Source organism: Hyla sarda, chromosome 8 (genome assembly GCF_029499605.1).
Source record: "Hyla sarda isolate aHylSar1 chromosome 8, aHylSar1.hap1, whole genome shotgun sequence".
In the NCBI taxonomy this organism is placed as follows: domain Eukaryota; kingdom Metazoa; phylum Chordata; class Amphibia; order Anura; family Hylidae; genus Hyla; species Hyla sarda.
The window spans coordinates 132,735,229-132,758,477 of NC_079196.1; the positions used below are offsets into that span (position 1 = coordinate 132,735,229).

General features: G+C 46.0%; 1 protein-coding gene across 3 annotated transcripts in view; it reads left to right on the forward strand.

The window, feature by feature from the left end:
- The window catches only part of LOC130284872 (glutaminase kidney isoform, mitochondrial-like), a 1,293,621-nt gene that overhangs the window by 191,399 nt on the left and 1,078,973 nt on the right, over positions 1-23,249 (forward strand). For all 3 annotated transcript variants that reach the window (XM_056535756.1, XM_056535754.1, XM_056535755.1), the window contains exon 3: positions 16,454-16,575. In XM_056535756.1, the coding sequence (XP_056391731.1) occupies positions 16,454-16,575 (122 nt within the window). The remainder of the gene's footprint in view (positions 1-16,453; positions 16,576-23,249) is intronic.

Below are 23,249 nucleotides of genomic sequence, written 5' to 3' on the forward strand. Positions count from 1 at the left end.
AGAATGATGATTCAGAGCATAGGGTTTGGGATGGGCATATTTTTTTTTTAGTTTTGGCTATGCTCTGGGTCATCATTCTGGGAACATATCCTATTTTATTATGTTTTATAATTTTCTGGCCCACTGTACCCCATATTACAGGCCTCTGTACCCCACCTGTCTACCCCAGTTACGGCCCGTTGTCCCCCATAGTGTTCCCCTATTTTAGGGCTCAGTGCTTGCGCCATTAACGCTCCTTGAGGGGGGGGGGTCCCACATCCTGGCTCCATATCAAGCTCAAGGTCCCTGACTGCGCTCCCACTCAAGCAAGACCTGCTGTGCACCTGCCAAGCCAAAATCATCAAAAAATAAGGTATGTCCTTACTCCAAAGAAATGTATTTACAAATTGTGGGGGGTCTTTTCTGCTATTAACCCTTGTAAAAATGTAAAATTTGGGGGGAAACACACATTTTAGTGAAAAAAAATTAAAACATTTTTTACATATGCAAAAGTCGTGAAACCCCTGTGGGGTATTAAGGCTTACTTTACACCTTGTTACGTTCCTCAAGGGGTCTAGTTTCCAAAATGGTATGCCATGTGTTTTTTTTTTTTTTTGCTGTCCTGGCACCATAGGGGCTTCCTAAATGCGACATGTCCCCCCCATTTCAGCAAAGTTTGCAAATGTGACTCCTTCTCTTCTGAGCATTGTGGCGCCCCTGCAGTGCACTTGACGTCCACTTATGGGGTACCTCCATACTCAGAAGAGATGGGGTTACAAATTTTTTTTTTCCTGCTATTAACCCTTACAAAAATTTGAAATTTGGGGGGGAAACACACATTTAAGTGAAAATTATTATAATTTTTTTTACAAATGCGAAAGTCGTGAAACCCCTGTGGGGTATTAAGGCTCACTTAATTCCTTGTTACGTTCCTCAAGGGGTCTAGTTTCCAAAATGGTATGGCATGTTTTTTTTGTTTTTTTTGCTGTTCTGGCACCATAGGGGCTTCCTAGATGCAACATGCCCCCCAAAAACCATTTCAGAAAAACGTACGCTCCAAAATCCCCTTGTCGCTCCTTCCCTTCTGAGCCCTCTACTGTGCCCGCCGAACACTTTACATAGACATATGAGGTATGTGCTTACTCGAGAGCAATTGGGCTACAAATAGATGTATACATTTTCTCTACAAGAACATGCGAGTGTAAAAAATGAAGATTGTGAATTTTCTCCTTCACTTTGCTGCTATTCCTGTGAAACACCTAAAGGGTTAAAATGCTGACTGAATGTCATTTTGAATACTTTGGGGGGTGCAGTTTTTATAATGGGGTCATTTGTGGGGTATTTCTAATATGAAGACCCTTAAAATCCACTTCAAACCTGAACTGGTCCCTGAAAAATAGTGAGTTTGAAAATTTTGTGAAAAATTTGAAAATTGCTGCTGAACTTTGAAGCCCTCTGGTGTCTTCTAAAAGTAAAAACACATCAATTTTATGATGCAAACATAAAGTAGAAATATTGGAAATGTGAATAAAATTTTTTTATTGGGAATATCCATTTTCCTTACAAGCAGAGAGCTTCAAAGTTAGAAAAATGCAAAACTTTCACCAATTTTTCACCAAGAAAGGATGCAAGTTACCACAAAATGTTACCACTATGTTAAAGTAGAATATGTCACGAAAAAACAATCTCTGAATCAGAATGATAACAAAAAGCATTCCAGAGTTATTAATGTTTAAAGTGACAGTGGTCAGATGTTCAAAAAATGGCCGGGTCCTAAGGTGTAAAATGGCTGGGTCCTTAAGGGGTTAAAAAATGTCTGAGGCACAAGACAGGGGACACTGGAAAAGAGGCAGAGTAGGCGAGGGAGCATGTTCATTTTCAGTATATTTACCCTGCTCAACCAAGAAAAATCGCTTCGCTCCCATCTAGCCTAGTCATATTTTAAGGTGTGTAGGAGGGGAGGGAAATTAACACAAAAAGCATCCGAGGGGTCGGCAGGGACTTGGACGCCTAAATATTTAAGAGAACGGGGTTGCCACCTAAAGGGATAGGAATCCTTTATCTGACGGAGAATTTGCGGGGGTAGAGTAATATTAAGAGTCACATTTAGAAGCGTTGAGTTTGTAGTTACAGTAGTCAGGGAATTGATGTATAGTGGATAAAAGAGAAGGTGGAGTAGTTAGTGGGGAGGAAAGAAATATTAGAAGGTCATCGGCAAAGGCTGAACATTTGTAATGGGATGGTGGAACAGGGAGGCCCCTGATGTTGTCTTGCGAATGGCAATAAGGAGATGCTCCATACATAGGACATAGAGTAGTGGAGATAATGGGCAGCGCTGTCTCATGCCATTACAAATGTCAAAAGGGGCAGACAATTGACCATTTATCCTTATCTGAGCCTTGGGATGGGAGTAAAGTGCCTTGATGCGGGCCGTCAGTAGGGAACCCAATCCAATTTGAGTAAGCGTTGCATATGAGAAGTCCCAGTCCACCAGGTCAAAAACTTTCTCCGTGTCTAATGATAACAAAAAGAGAGGGATTTTGTGTTTACGAGGATAAGCGACCATGAAGAAAGTGCGAAGTGTATTATCCCTCGCCTCTCTACCGTGGATAACTTGATCCGGGTGTACTAGGGACGACATATGACAATTAATTTAGCAAATCATTTTTATCAGTGTTTATTAGGAAAATGGGTAGATAACTTGGGCACAATAATTGGTCTTTGCCCTCTTTCGGAATTACAGTTACAAAGGCGCATAAGAAGAGGTGGTGGGGAGGAGTTGGAAATATTGTTAAACTCGTCAAGCAAGGGGGACTGACAATTCCAATCTGAGGGACTTGTAACATTTTGCCATGTAGCCATCTGGGCCAGGACTTTTTCCTGCTGGCATGGAGGAGACGGCCAAGTCCAATTCCTCAAAGGAGAATGGTCTTTCCAACGCTTGAACCATCTGTGGGGATAGTGGGGGAAGGGCCGTGTCCGAGACATACTGCATCAGAGAGGGATTATCAGGAAATGCCGATGCCAGGTTATGGGGTTTTGGTAGGCAGTATAGTGCGGTGTAATACTGTCAGAATGCCTCAAGTCTGTCTGGGGTCAGGTAGGAGGGTGGGCCCGATGAGGGTTTGATGGACGCTATAAAAAGTGAGGATCGCTTTTCTCGAAGAGCTTTGGCCAATAACCTTCCCGACTTATTGCACCATTCATAAAATAGGTGTCCCGTGACCTGTTTATAGTATCTATGTTTGACATTCATGAGAGTTAGGATCTCAGTGCATACCCATATAAGCTCACGATATGTTAAATCTAGCTGTGTTTGTTTGTGCAAGGTTTCTAGGCGTTGGAGTTCCTGGTGTAGAGAGGCCATCTTAGTGGATGCTTCCCTCTTTAGCCTTGCCCCATGACTCATGAGGATTCCTCTTAAAGGGGTACTCCGCCCCTAGACATCTTATCCCCTATCCAAAGGATAGGGCATAAGATGTCAGATCGCCGGGGTCCCGCTGCTGGGGACCCCCAGAATCGCCGCTGCAGCACCCCGCTATCATTATTGCACAGAGCAAGTCCCTTTGTGCGTAATACAGGGGACAGAGCAGTGTGATGTCATGGCTCCGCACCGCGTGACATTACGGCCCGCCCTCTTAATGCAAGTCTATGGCAGGGGACGTGATGACCACCACGCCCCCTCCCATAGACTTGTATTGAGGGAGCGGGACGTGACGTCATGAGAGGTCGAGCCGTGACGTAACGATGCTCCGGCCCCTGTATTGCCCTTCATTACGCGCAGAGCGAACTTGCTCTGTGCAGTAATGATAGCGGGGTGCAGCAGCGGGACCCTAGCGATCTGACATCTTATCCCCTATCCTTTGGATAGGGGATAAGATGTCCAGGGGCAGAGTACCCCTTTAAGACACACTTTATCGCTTCCCACTTGATTAAAGGCAAAGACGTGTCCGAGGCGTGGTCAGACTTAAAGTGGGAGATTGAGTATCTAGGAGTAGAGATTTGTTCAATCTCCACAAGGAATGGGATTTGGCAAAGGCGGGAAGTAAGAATGAACAATGTACAGGAGCATGGTCCAGTAGAATGGAAACTACTATGCGAGAGCGTGTAATAGAAGGTAGAAGATGGTGATGGAAAAAAAATATAATCTATATGTTTGTCTCGGATGGGAATAAAGGTATATTCCCTGTCCTGGGGGTGAAGGGACCTCCATGTATCACTTAATTGCAGGGCATGGAGTTTCCTTCTGAGAACGCGGAGCTTAAGGTGAGACAGGCCAGAATGGCCAGACGATGTGTCCACCTGGGGGAAGAGGAGAAGGTTAAAGTCTCCGCAAAGCAGGATCGATCCTGATGCAAAGGCAGTTAAAGCGTTGAGCGTGCTCAGAAGGAAAGGAATCTGGTTTTAGTTAGGGGCGTAAACAGCTGCAATTGTGAGGGAATGACCCACCAATGTACAGTTGGCGAATACATAGCAAGCGTTGGGGTTCAATTGAGAGGAATTTATCATGATGGGTAGAGATTTATGGAAGGCGAGGGAAACCCCCTTTGTTCTAGCTTCAGGATTAATGCTATGTAACCAGGATGGGTAGTACCTGTTGTTGAGTTTGGGAAGGTGGCCTTCTTTAACCACTTGGGGACCAAGGGCGTACCTGTACGCCCAGGGGAATTTAGGTCCCCGCTGCACGGGAACCGGACAGGGATGCCTGCTGAAATCATCAGGCATCACGTGACAATGCCCAGGAGGACCCCCCCAGGTGAATTCACACTGGCGATCTTCGGCGATTCCGGTCATACGGGTCATGTGTGACCCGATGACCCGGAATAAGAACGTGACCGGCGGTGTACTGTACACCGCCAATCACCTCCTGTAGCTAGGGGGAGTTGGCGATCCCGCCACCTCCCCAGGATCGCTGCTATTGGTTGGACTATCAATAGTAGCTACCAGAGGAGGGATAAATGTCCCCTTCTCTCAGCTCTGCTAACCCACCGAGTTCAGTTAGCGGGCAGAGAAGGGGCCAGGAACCCCCCCTGCCAAGATCTGTGCCCCTCAGAACTGAAGAACTGTCCTCCAGTGTCCAATAGATCAGGGTGAGTTTCAGTGCAGGGACAGGTAGAAGTTTAAAAAAAGTAAAAAAAAAATCATATGGTGGACCAAACTAACTTGTACGCCCAACAGTTCATTGCCCACCACCCTGATTCGCTTTTGGCTAGGTCCAGTGAATGGTACGCCATCCTCTACCAGATCCCGCTTTACAGTATGGTCATGGCACGGAGGCGATTCGAGGCCATTCGTAAATGCCTGCATTACACTGATAATGTGGCATGGAAGTGATCCCGCCTATGACTGGCTTTACAAAGTGAGGCCGGTCATCAATCACTTTGGAGCCAAATTTTTGGAAGCCTACGTACTTTTTAGGGAGCTCTCGGTAGATGAGTCTCTTATCAGTTTTAAGGGGAGACTCCTCTTCCGCCAATATATTCCCTCGAAGTGGTCGCGGTATGGTGTGAAACTCTACAAACTTTGTGAGAGTACCTGGTGTTGCTGGTTTTTCCTTCCTAAACCTTGTTGGGGAGGAAAATCAACAAAAGGAGGAAGCTTTTGACTTCATATCCTATCCTCATATACAGTGGTCCCTCAACATACCATGGTAATTCGTTCCAAACGACCCATCGTTTGTCGAATCCATCGTATGTTGAGGGATTCGTGCTATGTAAAGTATAGGAAGTTATACTTACCTGTCTCCGCCGCTCTGGACCGCGTCCTCACCACTCTCGATGCTGTCCCAGGGGCTCCCGATGCTGTCCCGCTGCTCCGGCGTCTTCTTCGGGATCCTCCGACTTCTTCCGCCTCGCTTTCTGGTGACGTTATGGGGACTGGGGACCAGGAGCAGCGGGGATAGGTAAGTGAACCTGTCCGGAATGCTTAAACTGCTATCCGACAGCAGCTTAAGCATTTTGCGCTGTCGGATAGCAGTTAATGCGATGGCCCCGACATATAAAAGCATCGTATGTCAATGCTGACATCAACGTGCGATGGCCTCTGAGAGGCCATCGTATGTCGATTTGATCATATTTCAGGGCCATCGCATGTCGGGGGTTACTGTATTGTTGTAATATCCCAACCCCATATCCTGTCCCCATATTCTGTCCTCATATTTCAATCTCATATGCCGACCTCATACCTGGACCTAATATCACGACCTCCTATCCTGTCCTCATATCTCAACCTTATATCCCGTCATCATATCTCAACCTCCTATCCCTACCTCCTATCCCGTCCTCCAATCCCGACCTCCTATCCCGACCTCCTATCCCGACCTCCTATCCCGTCCTCATGCCCCAACCTACCGATTCTGACCTCCTATACCGTCCTCATATCCTGACCTCCTATCCTGTCCTCCTATCTCGACCTCATATCCCGACCTCATATCTCGACCTCATATCCTGTCATCATATCCCAACCTCCTATCCCACCCTCATATCCCGACCTCATATCCCGACCTCCTATCCCGACCTCCTATCCCGTCCTCATATCCCGTCCTCATATCCCGTCCTCATATCCCGTCCTATCCCATCCTCATATCCCGTCCTCATATCCCGACCTCATATCCCGACCTCCTATCTCAACCTCCAATCCCATCCTCATATCCTGACCTCATTTCCTGTCCTCATATCCCGTCCTCATAGCCTGACTCCATATCCCGTCCTCATATTCCGTCCTCCTCTTTTGTCCTCATATCTCGTACTCCTATCCCGACCTCATTTCCATACATTTCCCTTAGATTTGCTTGTGACTTGAAACATAAACTCCGACCCTCACAAATGGGGGTAGTTAAGGGTTAAATTTACTATCCTATATTTTAAGTGGACATATAAGTAACTTGTGATCAAGTATTATTGAAATATCTCCAGCCGTTGTAAGTTATGCAGTAACATAAATTTCCGATAGACTTGTATGGGACTGTAAACAAAAACCCCGACCCTGGCAAATGAGGGTGGGGTGGATTTGGGTAAGGGTTAAATTACCTATCCTATGTTTGTTGTTGACATATAAGTAACTGTTACGCTCAGCGCTCCGGGTCCCTGCTCCTCGCCGGAGCGCTCGCGGCGTTCTCCTCTCTGCAGCGCCCCGGTCAGACCCGCTGACCGGGAGCGCTGCACTGTCACTGCCGGCGGGTATGCGATCCGCGTTGCGTCGCATCCCAATCCACTCACCTGTCCCATTCCCCGACTGTCACGTCCCTGCGCGCGTGGCCCCTCTCTCTAGGGCGCACGCGCGCCGTCTCTCTGAGATTTAAAGGGCCAGTGCACCACTAATTGGTGCCTGGCCCAATCAGTGTCAATCACTCCCATTGATATAAAAACCCACTTCCCCTTCCTGTCCCTGACGGATCTTGTCCCTGACCTTGCTCTTGCCTTGTCCCTGTGTACCGCACCTGTCTCAGCTGTCAGTGGGGTTGAGTCGCTATCGGGTGGAACGACCTGGGGGTTACCTGCCGCTGCAAGTCCATCCCACTTTGCGGCGGGCTCTGGTGAAAACCAGTAATGGAACATACACACACACGCACACATTGAATTTTATATATATACTAGCTGAGTACCCGGCGTTGCCCGGTTTTTCCTTCCTAATCCTTGTTGGGGAGGAAAATAAACAAAGGAGGAAGCTTTTGACTTCTTATCCCGTCCTTATATATTGTTGTCATATCCTGACCTCCTGTCCCGTCATCATATCCCGACCTCCTATCCCGACCTCCTATCCCGACCTCCTATCCCGTCCTCCTATCCAGTCCTCCTATCACGTCCTCCTTTCCCGTCCTCATATCTCGACCTCCTTTCCCGTCCTCCTATCCCATCCTCCTATCTCTACCTCCTTTCCCATCCTCCTATCTCGACCTCCTTTCCCATCCTCCTATCTCGACCTCCTATCCCATCCTCCTATCCCGTCCTCCTATCCCGTCCATCTATCCCGTCCTCCTATCCCGTCCTCCTATCCCGTCCTCCTATCCCGTCCTCCTATCCCATCCTCCTTTCCCGTCCTCCTATCCCGTCCTCCTATCCCGTCCTCCTATCACGACCTCCTATCACGACCTCCTGTCGCGTCCTCCTATGCCGACCTCCTATCTCGACCTCCTATCCCGACCTGTAATATGTGTACCAGTTATTGAAATATCTCCAGCCGTCCGGAAGTTATGTGGGAACATACATTTCCCATTGATTTGCATGAGACTTTAAACAAAAACCCCGACCCTCACAAATGGGGGTAGTTAAGGGTTAAATTAACTATCCTATATTTTAAGTGGATATATAAGTAACATGTGACCAAGTATTATCAAAATATCTCCAGCCGTTTGGAAGTTATGCAGTAACATATATTTCCCATTGACTTGTATGGGACTTTAAACATAAACCCCGCCCCTGGCAATTGGGGGGGAGTAAGGGTTAAATCACTTATGCTATGTTTGTTGTTGACATATAAGTAAAATGTGTGGCAAGTTTCATGTTAATATCTTTAGCCGTTTGGACGTGATGCTGGAACATACACACATACATACATACATACACACACACACACACACACACGTTGAGTTTTATATATATATATATATATACTAGCTGAGTACCCGGTGTTGCCCGGTTTTTCCTTCCTAATCTTTGTTGGGGAGGAAAATAAACAAAGGGGGAAGCTTTTGACTTCATATCCCGTCCTCATATATTGTTGTCATATCCCAACCCCATATCCCATCCCCATATCCCGTTCTCATATCTCAACTTCATATCCCGTCCTCATATCCTGACCTCATATGCCGTCATCATATCTTGACCTCATATCCCGTCCTCCTATCCCGTCCTCATATACTGACCTCCTATCCTGACCTCCTATACTGACCTCCTATCCCGACCTATCCCGTCCTCATATCCCGACCTCCTATCCCGTCCTCATATCCTGTCCTCCTATCCCGTCCTACTATCTCGACCTCATATCCTGTCCTCATATCCCGACCTCCTATCCCATCCTCATATCCCGACTTCATATCCCGACCTCATATACCATCCACATATCTTGACCTCCTATTCGTGTCTCCTATGCTATCCTCATATTCCCTCCTCATATCTCAACCTTATATCCCATCCTCATATCCCAACCTCCTATCTCGACCTCATTTCCCATCCTCCTATCTCGACCTCCTATCCAGTCCTCATATCCCATCCTCATATCCCGTCCTCCTATCCCAACCTCATATCCCGACCTAATATCCCGTCCTTATCCTCATATCCTGTCCTCAAGTGGGACTGATTTGTGATGAAGATACTGTAAGCTGGAAATAAAAGGGGGCGTGGCTTTGTGGGACTCGTCGTGATTTGCAAGCCAGACCGATTCACAAAAAGGGTAGAGAATAAAAGGGGTGGGGATTAAAATGTGGGCGTATCTTTGTGAGATGGGGTGTGACATTCACCAGGAGAGGCAGAGCGGAACTTGTTGAGTAAGGTACTGGAAGTCCCATATACTTGCATGGGACTTGAAACAAAAACCCATCTTTTATATAAGGGTGTAGGTAAGGGTTAATTTAACTATCATATCTTTTTATTTGACATATAAGTAATATGTGTACCAGGTATTATTGAAATATCACCAGCCGTACGGAAGTTATGTGGGAACATACATTTCCCATTGATTTGCAACGAAAACCCTCACAAATGGGGTAGTTAAGGGTTAAATTAACTATTCTATATTTTAAGTGGACATATAAGTAACGTGTGACCAAGTATTATCGAAATATCTCCAGCCATGTGGAAGTTATGCTGGAACATATATTTCCCATAGACTTGTATAGGACTTTAAATAAAAACCCTGACCCTGGCAAATAGGGGTGAGTAAGGGTTAAATCACCTATCCTATGTTTGTTGTTGACATATAAGTAGCATGTGTGCCAAGTTCCATGTTAATATCTTCAGCCGTTTGGACTTGGTGCTGGAACACACACACATACATACATACACACATACACATTGAGTTTTATATATATATTAGGGATGTAAGAAAAAATCGATTCTCGCGATAATCGCGATTTTTCATTTGCCGATACAGAATCGATTCAAAATATTTTTGAATCGATTCTTTTAGGGATGTGGAATTTTTAATAAAACGCACTTTATCTTACCTGCCAACGAGCCCGCGGAGCTCCGGTACAGTCCGGTACAGGTGTTCGGTCCCCGGGCTGTATTCTTCTTACTTCCTGTTAGTCCGGCACGTCACATGGAGCTTCAGCCTATCACCAGCGGAGGCGGGACATCGCTGCGGCTGGTGATAGGCTGAAGCTCCATGTGACGTGCCGGACTAACAGGAAGTAAGAAGAATACAGCCCGGGGACCGAACACCTGTACCGGACTGTACCGGAGCTCCGCGGGCTCGTTGGCAGGTAAGATAAAGTGCGTTTTATTTTATTTTGCAGCCCGGACGGGATAACATGAGAAAAGTGAGCACCGGAGTACTAGATCGCCGCTGTCAAAGCTGACAGCGGCGTCTATTGGGATCTATGAATGCTCCCAGGTGGGCGATATATCGCGATGTATCGTCACCTAGACGGTATCGCGATATATCGCGATATATCGAATCGCCACACTGGTATCGCGATTCGAATCGAATCGCCAAATTCTTGGCGATTCACACCCCTAATATATATATATATATAGATAGACTAGCTGAATACCCAACGTTGCCCGGTTTTTCCTTCCTAATCCTTGTTGGGGAGGAAAATAAACAAAGGTGAAAGCTTTTGACTTCATATCCCGTCCTCATATATTGTTGTCATATCCCGACCTCCTATCCCGACCTCCTATCCCGACCTCCTATCCCGTCCTCCTATCCTGACCTCCTATCCCGTCCTCTCATCCTAGAAAGTAGAAGAAAAAAACAGGGATATGCGCCCCTAGTGAAGGATGTTTATAGGTTAGATGAAAACAAGTTAAGTTGTAACACTCACCTATTTTCGTTGTGCTGAGAGCACAACATCTGTGATAGCCTTAGGTGATGTCTCAGGTCTGCAGCCACGGTCCTCTGGAGCAAAGGTGATGTCCCAGCAGTGTAAATAACAAGAAAAAGGCAAAAGTTGGGCCGTTGGTGGCGCTGGTCCTGATGAAAAGAAAGCTCTGTAGACCCTTCTCAGTGTCTAAATGTGGTTTTATTAGCACAGAAAGCTAATAAAACCACATTTAGACACTGAGAAGGGTCTACAGAGCTTTCTTTTCATCAGGACCAGCGCCACCAACGGCCCAACTTTTGCCTTTTTCTTGTTACGTCCTCTCATCCTGGCCTCCTATCCCGTCCTTATATCCCGTCCTCATATCTCAACTTCCTATCTCGACCTCCTATCTCAACCTCCTATTTCGACCTCCTATACTGACCTCCTATTCCGTCCTCCTATCCCGACCTCCTATCCTGACCTATCCTGACATCCTATCCCGTCCCCCTATCCCGTCCATCTATCGCGACCTCCTATCTTGACCTCCTATCTCGACCTCCTATCCTGACCTCCTATCCCGTCCTCCTATTTTGACCTCCTATCCCGTCCTCCTATCCCGTCCTCATATCCCGTCCTCATATCCCGGCCTCCTATCCCGACCTCCTATCCCGACCTCCTATCCCGACCTCCTATCCCGTCCTCATATCTCAACTTCCTATCTCGACCTCCTATCTCAACCTCCTATTTCGACCTCCTATACTGACCTCCTATTCCGTCCTCCTATCCCGACCTCCTATCCTGACCTATCCTGACATCCTATCCCGTCCCCCTATTCCTTCCATCTATCGCGACCTCCTATCTTGACCTCCTATCCTGACCTCCTATCTCGATCTCCTATTTTGACCTCCTATGCCGACCTCCTATCCCGACCTGTAATATGTGTACCAGGGATTGAAATATCTCCTGCCGTACGGAAGTTATGTGGCAACATACATTTTCCATTGATTTGCATGGAACATTAAACAAAAACCCCGACCCTCACAAATGGTTTTTCCTTCCTAATCCTTGTTGGGGAGGAAAATAAACAAAGGAGGAAGCTTTTGACTTCATAACCCGTCCTCATATATTGTTGTCATATCCCAACCCCATATCCCGACCTCCTATTCCTACCTCCTATTCAGACCTCCTATCCCGTCCTCCTATCCCGTCCTCCTATCTCGACCTCCTATCCCGACCTCCTATCTCGACCTCCTATCCTGTCCTCCTATCTCGACCTCCTATCCCGTCCTCCTATCTCGATCTCGTCCTCCTATCCCGTCCTCCTATCTTGACCTCCAATCTCTACCTCCTATCCCATCCTCCTATTTCGTCCTCCTATACTGTCCTCTTATCCTGTCCTCCTATCTCTACCTCCTATCTCTACCTCCTATCTCTACCTCCTATCTCTACCTCCTATCCCGACCTCCTATCCCGTCCTCCTATCCTGTCCTCCTATCCCGTCCTCCTATCTTTACCTCCTATCCCGTCCTCCTATCTCGATCTCGTCCTCCTATCTCAACCTCCTATCTCGACCTCCTATCTCGTCCTCCTATCTTGACCTCCAATCTCTACCTCCTATCCCATCCTCCTATCCCGTCCTTCTATCCCGACCTCCTACCCTGATGTCCTATCTCATCCTCCTATGCAGTCAATCTATCCCAGCCTCCTATCTCGACCTCCTATCTCGACCTCCTATCTCGACCTCCTATCCCGTCCTCCTATCCCGTCCTCCTATCTCGACCTCCTATCCCGTCCTCCTATCCTGTCCTCCTATCTTGACCTCCTATCCCGGTCCTCCTATCCCGTCCTCCTATCCCGTCCTCCTATACCGTGCTCCTATCCCATCCTCCTATCCCATCCCCCTATCCCGTCCTCTTTTCCCGACCTCCTATCCCGTCCTCATATCCCAAACTGTAAGATGTGTACTAGGTATGGAAATATCTCCAAGCATACGGAAGTTATGTGGGAACATATTTTCCCATTGATTTGCATGGGACTTTAAACAAAAACCCTGACCCTCACAAATGGGGGTAGTTAAGGGTTAAATTAACTATCCTATATTTTAAATGGACATATAAGTAACATGTGACCAAGTATTATTGAAATATCTCCTGCCGTTTAGAAGTTATGCAGTAACATATATTTCCCATTGACTTGTATGGGACTTTAAACATAAACCCTGCCCCTGGCAAATGGGGGGTGAGTAAGGGTTAAATCACCTATCCTATGTTTGTTGTTGACATATAAGTAACACGTGTGCCAAGTTACATGTTAACATCTTTAGCCGTTTGGACATGATGCTGGAACATACACACATACATGCTTACACACACACGTTGAGTTTTATATATATATAGATGAGGGACTAGATTCCCATTTTAAACCCCCAGAATATCCCCTCACTCTGGGTGTTAGCGGGAAAATTGTTTGGGACTTTGTGCACCCATTGCTGGATAAGGATTACCACCTTTACGTGGACAACTTTTTTACCAGCATTCCTCTGTTCACATCCCTTGCTGCCAGATCCACGGCCACTTGTGGGACAATGCGGAAGAAACAGAGAGGCCTCCCTCTAAATTTTGTTCAGGCACCTACGCCCAAGGGTGAGTCCCGTGCCTTTACCCATGAAAACCTGTTGCTGGTCAAGTATAAGGATAAGATGGATATCCTAATGCTGACCACAATTCCTGGTAACGGCAGCTCACCTGTTCCTGTGCGAGGTACCATAACAACAGTCGTCAAGCCTGATTGTATTCTGGACTACAATTCGTATATGGGGGGAATTGATCTCTCTGATTAAGTTCTCAAGCCATACAATGCCATGTGGAAAAAAAACAACAAAATAACAAGTTGGAGGGAGGCAAAATCTAACATATGGATCAGAGGGTGGGAGGAGGGAGGTACTGGAGGTGATGGTGGAAACAATATTAAACATATATAAAACTGGTAACTTATGGGACAATCATGAAGTTTCCTGGCTAAGGCTCACACGAAGGGCCTCAGCGACGGGAAACCAGATGTCACTAAAATTAACAGGAAGCTGGTACAATGCTAAGCTCAGGTCTTGCGTTTGTGCTTCTGGGACATAGAGGTCAGGTCAGAGTTGTCCAATCTTCTGTCTTGACGAGGGTGATGGTCCGAAACGGAAGGTGACATAGGCTGCATCGGTTGGAACATGCGCTACCAGTCCGGAAGGGGCACAGGGGGAAGCTTGAATGTCTCTAAGAAGGCAGGTAGGTCTTCCGGTTGGCGGAGAACAGGTGTAGTGGAGCCATATCTCGCTGTCAGTGAAAAAGGAAAGCCACGGCGATAATTAATTTTGCCATTTTGTAGCATGTGAAGGAGAGGTTTCAGGGAGGTTCTCAATTTTAGAGTGCGTAGGTAGAGATCCGGAAAAAGATGAATAGCAGTCCCATTATAGGTCAGATTAGGGAGGCGCCTTGCTTTGTTCATGTTCTCGTTCAATAGAAAGTGGTAAATTCTGCATAAGACATCTCTCGGTTTTTTGGTATCTAGGCTCTTTGCCCTGAGGGCCTTGTGTGCCTTGTCCATTTCCAAGGGAGTGTTTGGAGGTCTGCGAAGAATTCCATTAAAGATCCTTTGAAGGGTGCCAGCTATTTCTTGCAGTGGGACCGATTCTGGAAGGCCCTTGACTCTGATGTTGTTCCTTCTGTTCCTGTTATGCAGGTCATCCAGATGGTCCACTTCTTGTGCCTGCTGCAAAGATAGATTTTTTATTGCTGTCTGGTGATCATAAATTTGAGAGGATACTGAGGTTCGCAAATCTTCCAAGGATTGGACACGGTCACACAGCTTTTCGACCTCAACTTTCACTGGTTTCAGATCCTGTCTCCAGGCAGATTTTAAATCTGTTGCTAAGGAAATCATATCCATTTTGGTCGGTAGTAAATCTAGTAGAGCCTGCAATTCTGTAAACCTTTTCAATGTATTTGCAGCCATTTCAGGTGTCTGTAGATCAGGATTTACAACAGTAGCTTGAGTTGCTTGTATCAGGTTGGGAGAAGATTTTCTCAGCGTACATAGGTGGTTTGTGACAGTCTGCAGAGATGTCACGGTATCATCAGAGGATGAGTGGCCCAATCTATGAGAACCAGTGGGAGAAATTTTCAGTGGAGTCTTAAACAGTTTCTTTTTCTCTGGGGGGCTAGCACCCCAATAGTCAGGGTTATTGCTGTCTGCAGAGTAATCATTGGGGCCCCCATCAGAAATGTCAGAGTCCGTAGATGCAGACCAATAAATAACATCCTGGGCTGGGGGGGCCTGGAGCACGGTCAGATTGTGCATGGAATATCGGGATCTCAGTAGGTTGTGGAGATGTATTAGTATATTCCTGGTCAGTGAGGTCCCGGATATTTGGATTCTAGGTCCACTGATTAGTAAATGTAGTTACCGGTATATGCTGCCCTGTATTAGGAGCATGCAGTAAAGTCCTGGGCAGTCACCTCATGGTGCTGCAGAGCAGGGGAGTTGAGCAGCTGGGGAGTAGGATCCCTGGAGGGAGCATGTGCAGCCTCCACTGGTGTGGGGAAGGCAGCCAGGTAAGAAGGGTCCTGAGGGGCCACATTATTAGTTGGAGAGGCCATATACTGCTGCTGTATTGTAGCTCCTGTGGTGTGCTGGCCAGGTGAGATAGGAGTGGCGGCATGGTTGGAGTGTTGTGCGCTCCTCTGTGCTAGCGGAGGAGAAGGGGTCTGAACCTGTAACTGGTCAGTTGCTGGGGCCTCGGCCATTGTAGGAGTCTGCGGCTGTTGCACAGGCTCTGGATGTGGCCGGGTTCCTGTGCTATAGCAGAGTGGGGAGGTGCACGCCCTTACAGCAGCAGACAGGTTCCGGCTGCGTGGAGAGTGGAGGCCGCGCCGCTGCTAGCGGGGGTTCAGCTAAGGACGGGCAGACCGTGAAGAACTTTGAAATAGGCTGGGGGCGACCACTGGAGCTCTTATCTGCAGAGTTCTTGCTTTTCCTCCTCGAGTTGCCTCCCATATCAGTCAGAAAAGCCCTAAATTCAGCAGCCCAGACAGGAGCTCTCACGCCATGCGGCTCATCTCTCAGCGCCCCAAGCCACGCCCCTTCTTACTTTTTTTTATGTAAGGACTTGCTTTATCTGTATTAGTTATCTGCTTATTTTTCTTTAATTCTCACTTTTTCCTATTTTTGGGTGACATTTTGGGGGCTTTAGATCCATTTACCGGGTTTCCATAGAGTTATGGTCTCAACATACAATGGTCGTCCTAGAAGCGATTAATATTGTAACTTTAGTGACCACTCTATTATGGCTTTCTTTATAATGTGCAAACAATGTTTGTGTTTTTAAAAACCTCTTTTTATATTATTCCGAAAAATATTCCAAAATGTTTGCTGTTACATGTTATTAATTCCTTAACTGAGTGTTCAATATTGTTAAAGGTTTATTCTATTGACACCGAGTTTTTTGTGTCTGTTTTTTTCTTGCAGGCATTAAAATCTACTGGTCTTCGCACCTCCGATCCAAGGCTTAAAGAATGCATGGACATGTTGAGACTTTCCCTACAAACTTCATCTGATGGCGTAATGTTAGACAAAGAACTCTTTAAAAAGTAAATACTTTTCACTTTTACAACTTTTGTATATATTTGACGTCATAAGAAAATTGATCAGTTGGGTAAAGCATGCTAGGAGTCATTGTGTGGTCCTTGCTTGGTGGTGACTTGCGACAAAAGGAGGGGTTTGCAACTTTTTTGTGGCTTTTCCTCCTGAAAGTCGCAATGATACATTTATTACCACTGCATCCACAAAAAGGTGCAAAATAAGTAGCATGCAAGCTGCGTGGGCTGTCAATCATCAGGCAGAAAGGGGGAAAGATGAATGTATAGATAACTTATGTATAGACATGTCACAGCAAAAATCTCTTTTCTCCCACATCTTCAGCATATTAAACTGCAGAAGGTTCAGAATCATGAGGTAGTCTTGGAGTCATATGTTGCAGATAAATCAAAGCAGGTAAAGTGATTTTACTTGTTTGATTGGGAGCAGAAAACCAAAAGACTCATAACAAGAAAGGTCATAACATGCAGAATATTGCATCAAAGCAGATCATTGAAAGTTTGAAACTTAATTGCTTAACAGCCTGGTGTGTTGAGCAAGAATATACTATTTTATTCTATTATACAGAAGATACTACGCACACATGTGCCTGGATCAGTAGAGAATAACAGTAACAAGCATCCATGAATCCATCAGCAACCAAACAGCAACTTATCAGTGGCATAGCTATAGAGGTCGCAGTTACAATCGGGCCCTTTAACCAGGGGGCCTGCAGGCCTCTCCTGCCACTACACTATATGCTGATGCGTTGATGGGTCACAAATACTTATCAGTGCAGTACTATGGGTGGCCTGTAGTCCGGCTGTAAGAAGAGAAGAGCAGGAGGGTGACGACTGTACAATGTACGTCTCTTACAATTAAATAGTTTGGAGGCCCACCCACTGTAATCCATGCACTGACAGATACAGCTGCACATACAGCTTCTGTATGCTTAGACAGAGAGGAGAAGGGGCGAGCAAGGCTAAAAGAAGAGGAACAGCCTGCATCTCTCCTGCTGTGTACTCCAGTCAAAAGCTGCCACTGGTAGGAAACTATAAAGTTTGATGTTAATGATAAAGATAAAGCTGTCTACATAACAGACTGCAGCAGCATCGGACCATAGATGGTTTCTTACAGTCATTTGAAACCTAGTGTATTGTGCCTTGGAGACATGAGGCACTAGATACATAATACCAAAATCCAAAGAATGAGATGGCACTCTTCCAAATGGTAAGCTGGTCTTTATTAGGATAAAATCCCGTTACAGACAACACATGGCCGCCGGGCCTTTTCTCGACACACAGGGCGCTTAGTTGTGACTTCTGATGTTTGTCTTAACCCCTTAAATGTATTGAGCCACAACGCATTTCAGTTTAACAGTCAGTGGTATACCCAGTCAGGTGGAACTGCGATGGGGACCCCTGTGGCCCCAGTTTTCGCAAACATATATTTGGGGGTTCTTGAGGAAAAATGTATCTATTCGGGAAATTATCCATTTGTACGCTACATAGCGTTGTACACTGGCTATGTAGATGATATTCTAGTAATATGGTCTGGGAATAAGGAACAATTCTCTTAATTTATAAGGTATATGAACAACAATACTTATAATATGGTATATACAAATAAATAGGTGGTGAGGAAATTGAATTTTTAGACACTAAACTAGTACTCCATAATAACACCTTGGAGATAGAAGGTTACCGTAAGCCCACGGTGGCAAATAGCTTGCTGCAATATGAGAGCTATCATCCTCGACATGTCAAGCATTCATTACCCTTTGGACAGTTTATCCGATTGCGGAGGATTAATTCTTGCAATCAAACAAGATTAAGACGTAGAGGTTACCCAGAAAAGTAAGTAAATAATGCGTTGGAAAAAGCAAGGGCGATCCCCCATAATCAGTTACTCTTGGGGAAAAAAAGGAAAAAATGAAGGAAAATCGCATCATCTGAACTAGAAACAAACGAAACTAATAGCACAAGTATCTAACAGCACAATTTTTTTTTCTCGTTTGCTTTTGGCTCTATGGAACAAACTATAAAAACTGCCATACATAAAAATTGGCACTTGTTACAGAACGATGATGTTCTCAGTATGAAAATATAGGCAAACCATTAATTTCGTTCTGCAGAACCAAAAAAATACAGGATATCATGGGTAAGGGGCAATTAAAAAAACACCAAGAGAATTGGATAGAAAAACAACTTCCTCAGGGAAATCACAAGTGCGGTCAATGCAATTTATGTAATTATGTTTCTGATGTAAAGCAAGTTTGCCTGGGTATGCATAATATAAATATTTATAAGACCTGTGCATATGCGCATCCACGAACACATCGTGGAGTTTGAAAGCAGGAGGTTGAGATCGCTGTGAGTTTTAATTTTTGAACCCACAAGGTCTACAAAAAATTTTAAGTGTAATTTTGACTGTCTGTTTTTTCATATACATTTGTGAAATCCCCATAACTAGATGGCCTCCATGTTGGAAAGTGCAGTCCAATGTACATCCTGTTCAATGTATGCAATCCTTGAACAACAGTTTGAGGGTGCATATTGTTGTGCGAGATGTGTGCTAGTTGTCCGTTTGGAAGCCCAGATCCTGCATCTAGAGGGGCGACTGGCAACAATGAGAAGCATTAACAACATGGAGAGGAGTCTCCTGCTCACTGAGCAGGCACTCTCGGGAATAGAGGTGGGGGAGGACAGTGGGACGGAGTTGCAGGACAGTCAGGCAGTTAGCTGGGTTACAGTTAGAAAGAGGGATAGGGGAAAAAGTGTCAGGGAGGCTAGTCCTGAACTGGAACACCCCAACAAGTTTGCCCGCTTGGCAGATGAGGGGGATGCCATTACAGAGCTAGCAGAACTGCAGCAGGATACCGCCTCTGACCGCCAGGGGGGTGTCTGCTCCAGTAAGGAGGGAGGGAGGAGTACAGGGCAGGCCAGACAGGTACTAGTGGTGGGGGACTCAATTATTAGGCAATAATCTGTCACAAAGACCGAGATCGCCGAACAGTGTGTTGTCTGCCTGGCGCACAAGTTCGGCACATCGCGGATCGGGTTGACAGGTTGTTGGGCGGGGCTGGAGAGGACCCAGCAGTCATGGTACATATTGGCACCAATGACAAAGTAAGAGGTAGGTGGAGTGTCCTTAAAAATGATTTCAGGGACTTAGGCCGCAAGCTTAAGGCAAGGACCTCCAAGGTAGTATTTTCTGAAACACTACCAGTACCACGAGCCCCACCAGAGAGGCAGCGGGAGATCAGGGAGGTAAACAAGTGGCTCAGAAGTTGGTGTAGGAAGGAAGGGTTTGGGTTCATGGAGAACTGGGCTGACTTCGCTGTCGGTTACCGGCTCTACCGTAGGGACGGGCTGCACCTCAATGGGGAGGGTGCAGCTTTGCTTGGGGAGAAGATGGCTAGAAGGGTGGAGGAGTGTTTAAACTAGGGACTTGGGGGGAGGGAACCTACAGCAAAGAGGGGGAAGATAGTGTAGATAGAGAGGTGGGAATTATAAATGTACCTGGGGGTGGAGCGGAGGGAGGGGTTAGAATAGTTAATAGGAATAAGCTTCATAGGAAAATAAAACTTACACCCTTGAATCCCATTAACCCCAATAACATAAAGGATGGAAATGTAAAGTGTATGTTCACAAATGCCAGAAGCCTAGCAAATAAAATGGGGCAGCTTGAGGCCTTGATACTGGAGGAACATATTGATATAGTTGGGGTCACTGAGACATGGCTGGACTCCTCCCATGACTGGGCTGTCAATCTGCAGGGGTTTACATTGTTTCGCAAGGATAGAATGAACAGAAAAGGTGGTGGAGTCTGTCTGTATGTAAGAAGTGGTATGAAAGTCAGTGTGAACGATGCCATAGTGTGTGATGATTCTGAGGATGTGGAATCATTGTGGGTAGAATTACAAAAGGAGGGAAATACTGAAAAAATAATATTTGGTGTAATCTACAGACCCCCTAATATCACTGAAGAGATAGAAGTTCGGCTTCATAAACAAATAGAGCGGGCCGCCCGGGCAGGTACAGTGGTAATAATGGGAGATTTTAACTATCCAGATATAGATTGGGGTCCGGGGTTGGCTAAAACTACAAAGGGGCGACAATTCCTAAATTTATTGCAGGATAATTTTATGGGCCAGTTTGTGGAGGACCCAACAAGAAGTGATGCCTTGTTCAGGGGTGTGGAAATTTAAAAAAAAACTACTTGTCCAAGGGACTAAAGCGGAACACAATCTACTTGTCCCTCAAGAAAATCCACTTGTCCTGGCAGATAAAATAATTTTCACCAAAATAGTCTGATCCCCCCCACTAGACCACCAGGGATGGATATAAGATCCTTTAGACACTGCCGACAGCGGTGATCTAATGGTTTAATTGCGGCCACGGTGATCACAGTATGTCAGGCTATTAGCAGGGGAGAGCTGTAGATCCTCTTACACCCGAGGTAAGCCCAGGAAAGTCTAGATATAACTTTTTGATCACCTTATAAAAAATTTCTCATATGAAGTGACCAAAAATGAACAATTCTGGACTATTTTTTACATTTCCACCGTTCCCCGTACAGTTTAATTAACATCATATTTTAATAGTCTGGACATTTCTACATGCAGCGATACCACTTATGTTTATTTTTGTACATTATTTTTATTTAAAGAAAATTGGAAACTTTTATTAGGAAAGGGGCTTATTCACATGTATACGCACTTTTTAAAATATTTTAATCACTTTTTTTCAGTCTCAATAGGAACTTATGTTACTGGGGGGGGGGGGGGGGGTTCTGCTTCTCCAGTTTATGTGGTGCATTTTGTGTCAGAAAATGCTGGAAGTTGCATTTAGTTAGTAGATAACTACAACTCCCAGCATGCCCTGATACAGCCTATGGTTGTGTGGGTGTTGCAGCATGTTGCACTGTATAGTAGTCCAGTTAAGGTTATTGTGTAACATGCTGGGAGTTGTAGTTTTGGTTCGTGTCAGCTGCAGAGCCATAGTCTGTGTCAAGGAATACTGGGAATTACAGTTAGTAACTACAACTCCCAGCATGCCCTGATGCAGCCTATAGCTCTGCAGCTGACCCGAACCAAAACTACAACTCCCAGCATGTTACACTTTATAGTTCTACAGATTAGGTTATGGTGCAACATTCTGGGAGTTGTAGTTTTGGTTCGGGTGTGTTTGTGTGCATCCGTGGGGCTCTTGGTTGGCGGGTGAGTATGAAGGGTGGGATTCTGGGGGTGCAATTTAGTGCGGGTGCCACTAAAAATAAATAAAATTAGATGGCACAACTGCCCTAATGCCCGTCTGCTCCTATACAAAACATTTATGCATACACATATCATACATGCACCAGCCACTGCCCCCATATACATACACACACCTGCCACTGCCCCCCCCACATCATACATTACATACACACATACACTCACACCATACATATGCACACATCATACATACACCTGCCGCTGCCCACCCCACATCATACATCACATACATACACATCACACATAGACATCATACACACATCATACATTACATACACATCACACATAGACATCATACACACATCATACATTACATACACATCACACTTAGACATTATACACACATCATACATTACATACACATCACACATAGACATCATACACACATACACTCACACCATACATATCCACCAGTGTTTCCCAACCAGGGTGCCTCCAGCTGTTGCAAAACTACAACTCCCAGCATGCCCAGGGCATGCAGGGAGTTGTAGTTTTGCAACAGCTGGAGGCACCCTGGTTGGGAAACACTGATATACACCATCCTCCCCCATCATACATTACATACACATCACACATGCACTCACACCATACATTTACAACCACCCTTCCTGCCGCCGCCTGCATTCTCGGCCTGCTCACCTGAGCCGCCATGAGTGGACATCTGAGCTGTAGTCCTGGCCGGTGTGAGGTGAAATTTCCGTCCTCCCCCTCCCCCCCTGCTCTGTGTTTTCCCCGTGCAAACAAGCAACCTCCCCGTGGTGGATTAGGTCCTGTCTAGACAGAGCAGGGGAGGGGAGGGGGGAGCTGTGTGCGGGGGATGGAGCTGTGCACGGAGCTGTCAACATCCTCTCTCTCCCCCTGCTGTGTCTTCTTGTGTAGAGCTGCATCCTCCGGGAGGGGAGATAAGGGGTCTCTGCAGTCAGCTGGAGGCCGCCGCCCCCTCCATACACCCTGATTGCCGGTGTGAGGTGGAGACTTCCATCGGCTCCTGCGCCTCACACCGGCATTAAAGAAAAATAAGGGGGAAGTCGGTCTGTCCCTGCTAGCCCGATACAGGGCTAAATCTATAAACATTTCACCTGCACGGCGCCCAAAACTACTTGTCCCGGGCGTCGGGCTATAGGATTTCCACATCCCTGATTGTTGGATCTGATCATTTCCAACAACGCAGAGCTGGTTGGTAATGTAACTGTGCGGGAAAACCTTGGTAATAGCGACCACAATATAGTTACTTTTGACTTAAAATGTAGAAAACAAAGACAGGCGGGGAAGGCAAAAACATATAACTTTAAAAAGGCAAATTTCCCTGGGCTGAGGGCTGCACTACAGGACATAGACTGGGGGGAGGTGTTGTCAAATACTGATACAGAAGGTAAATGGGACATCTTTAAATCAACTCTAAATAACTATACA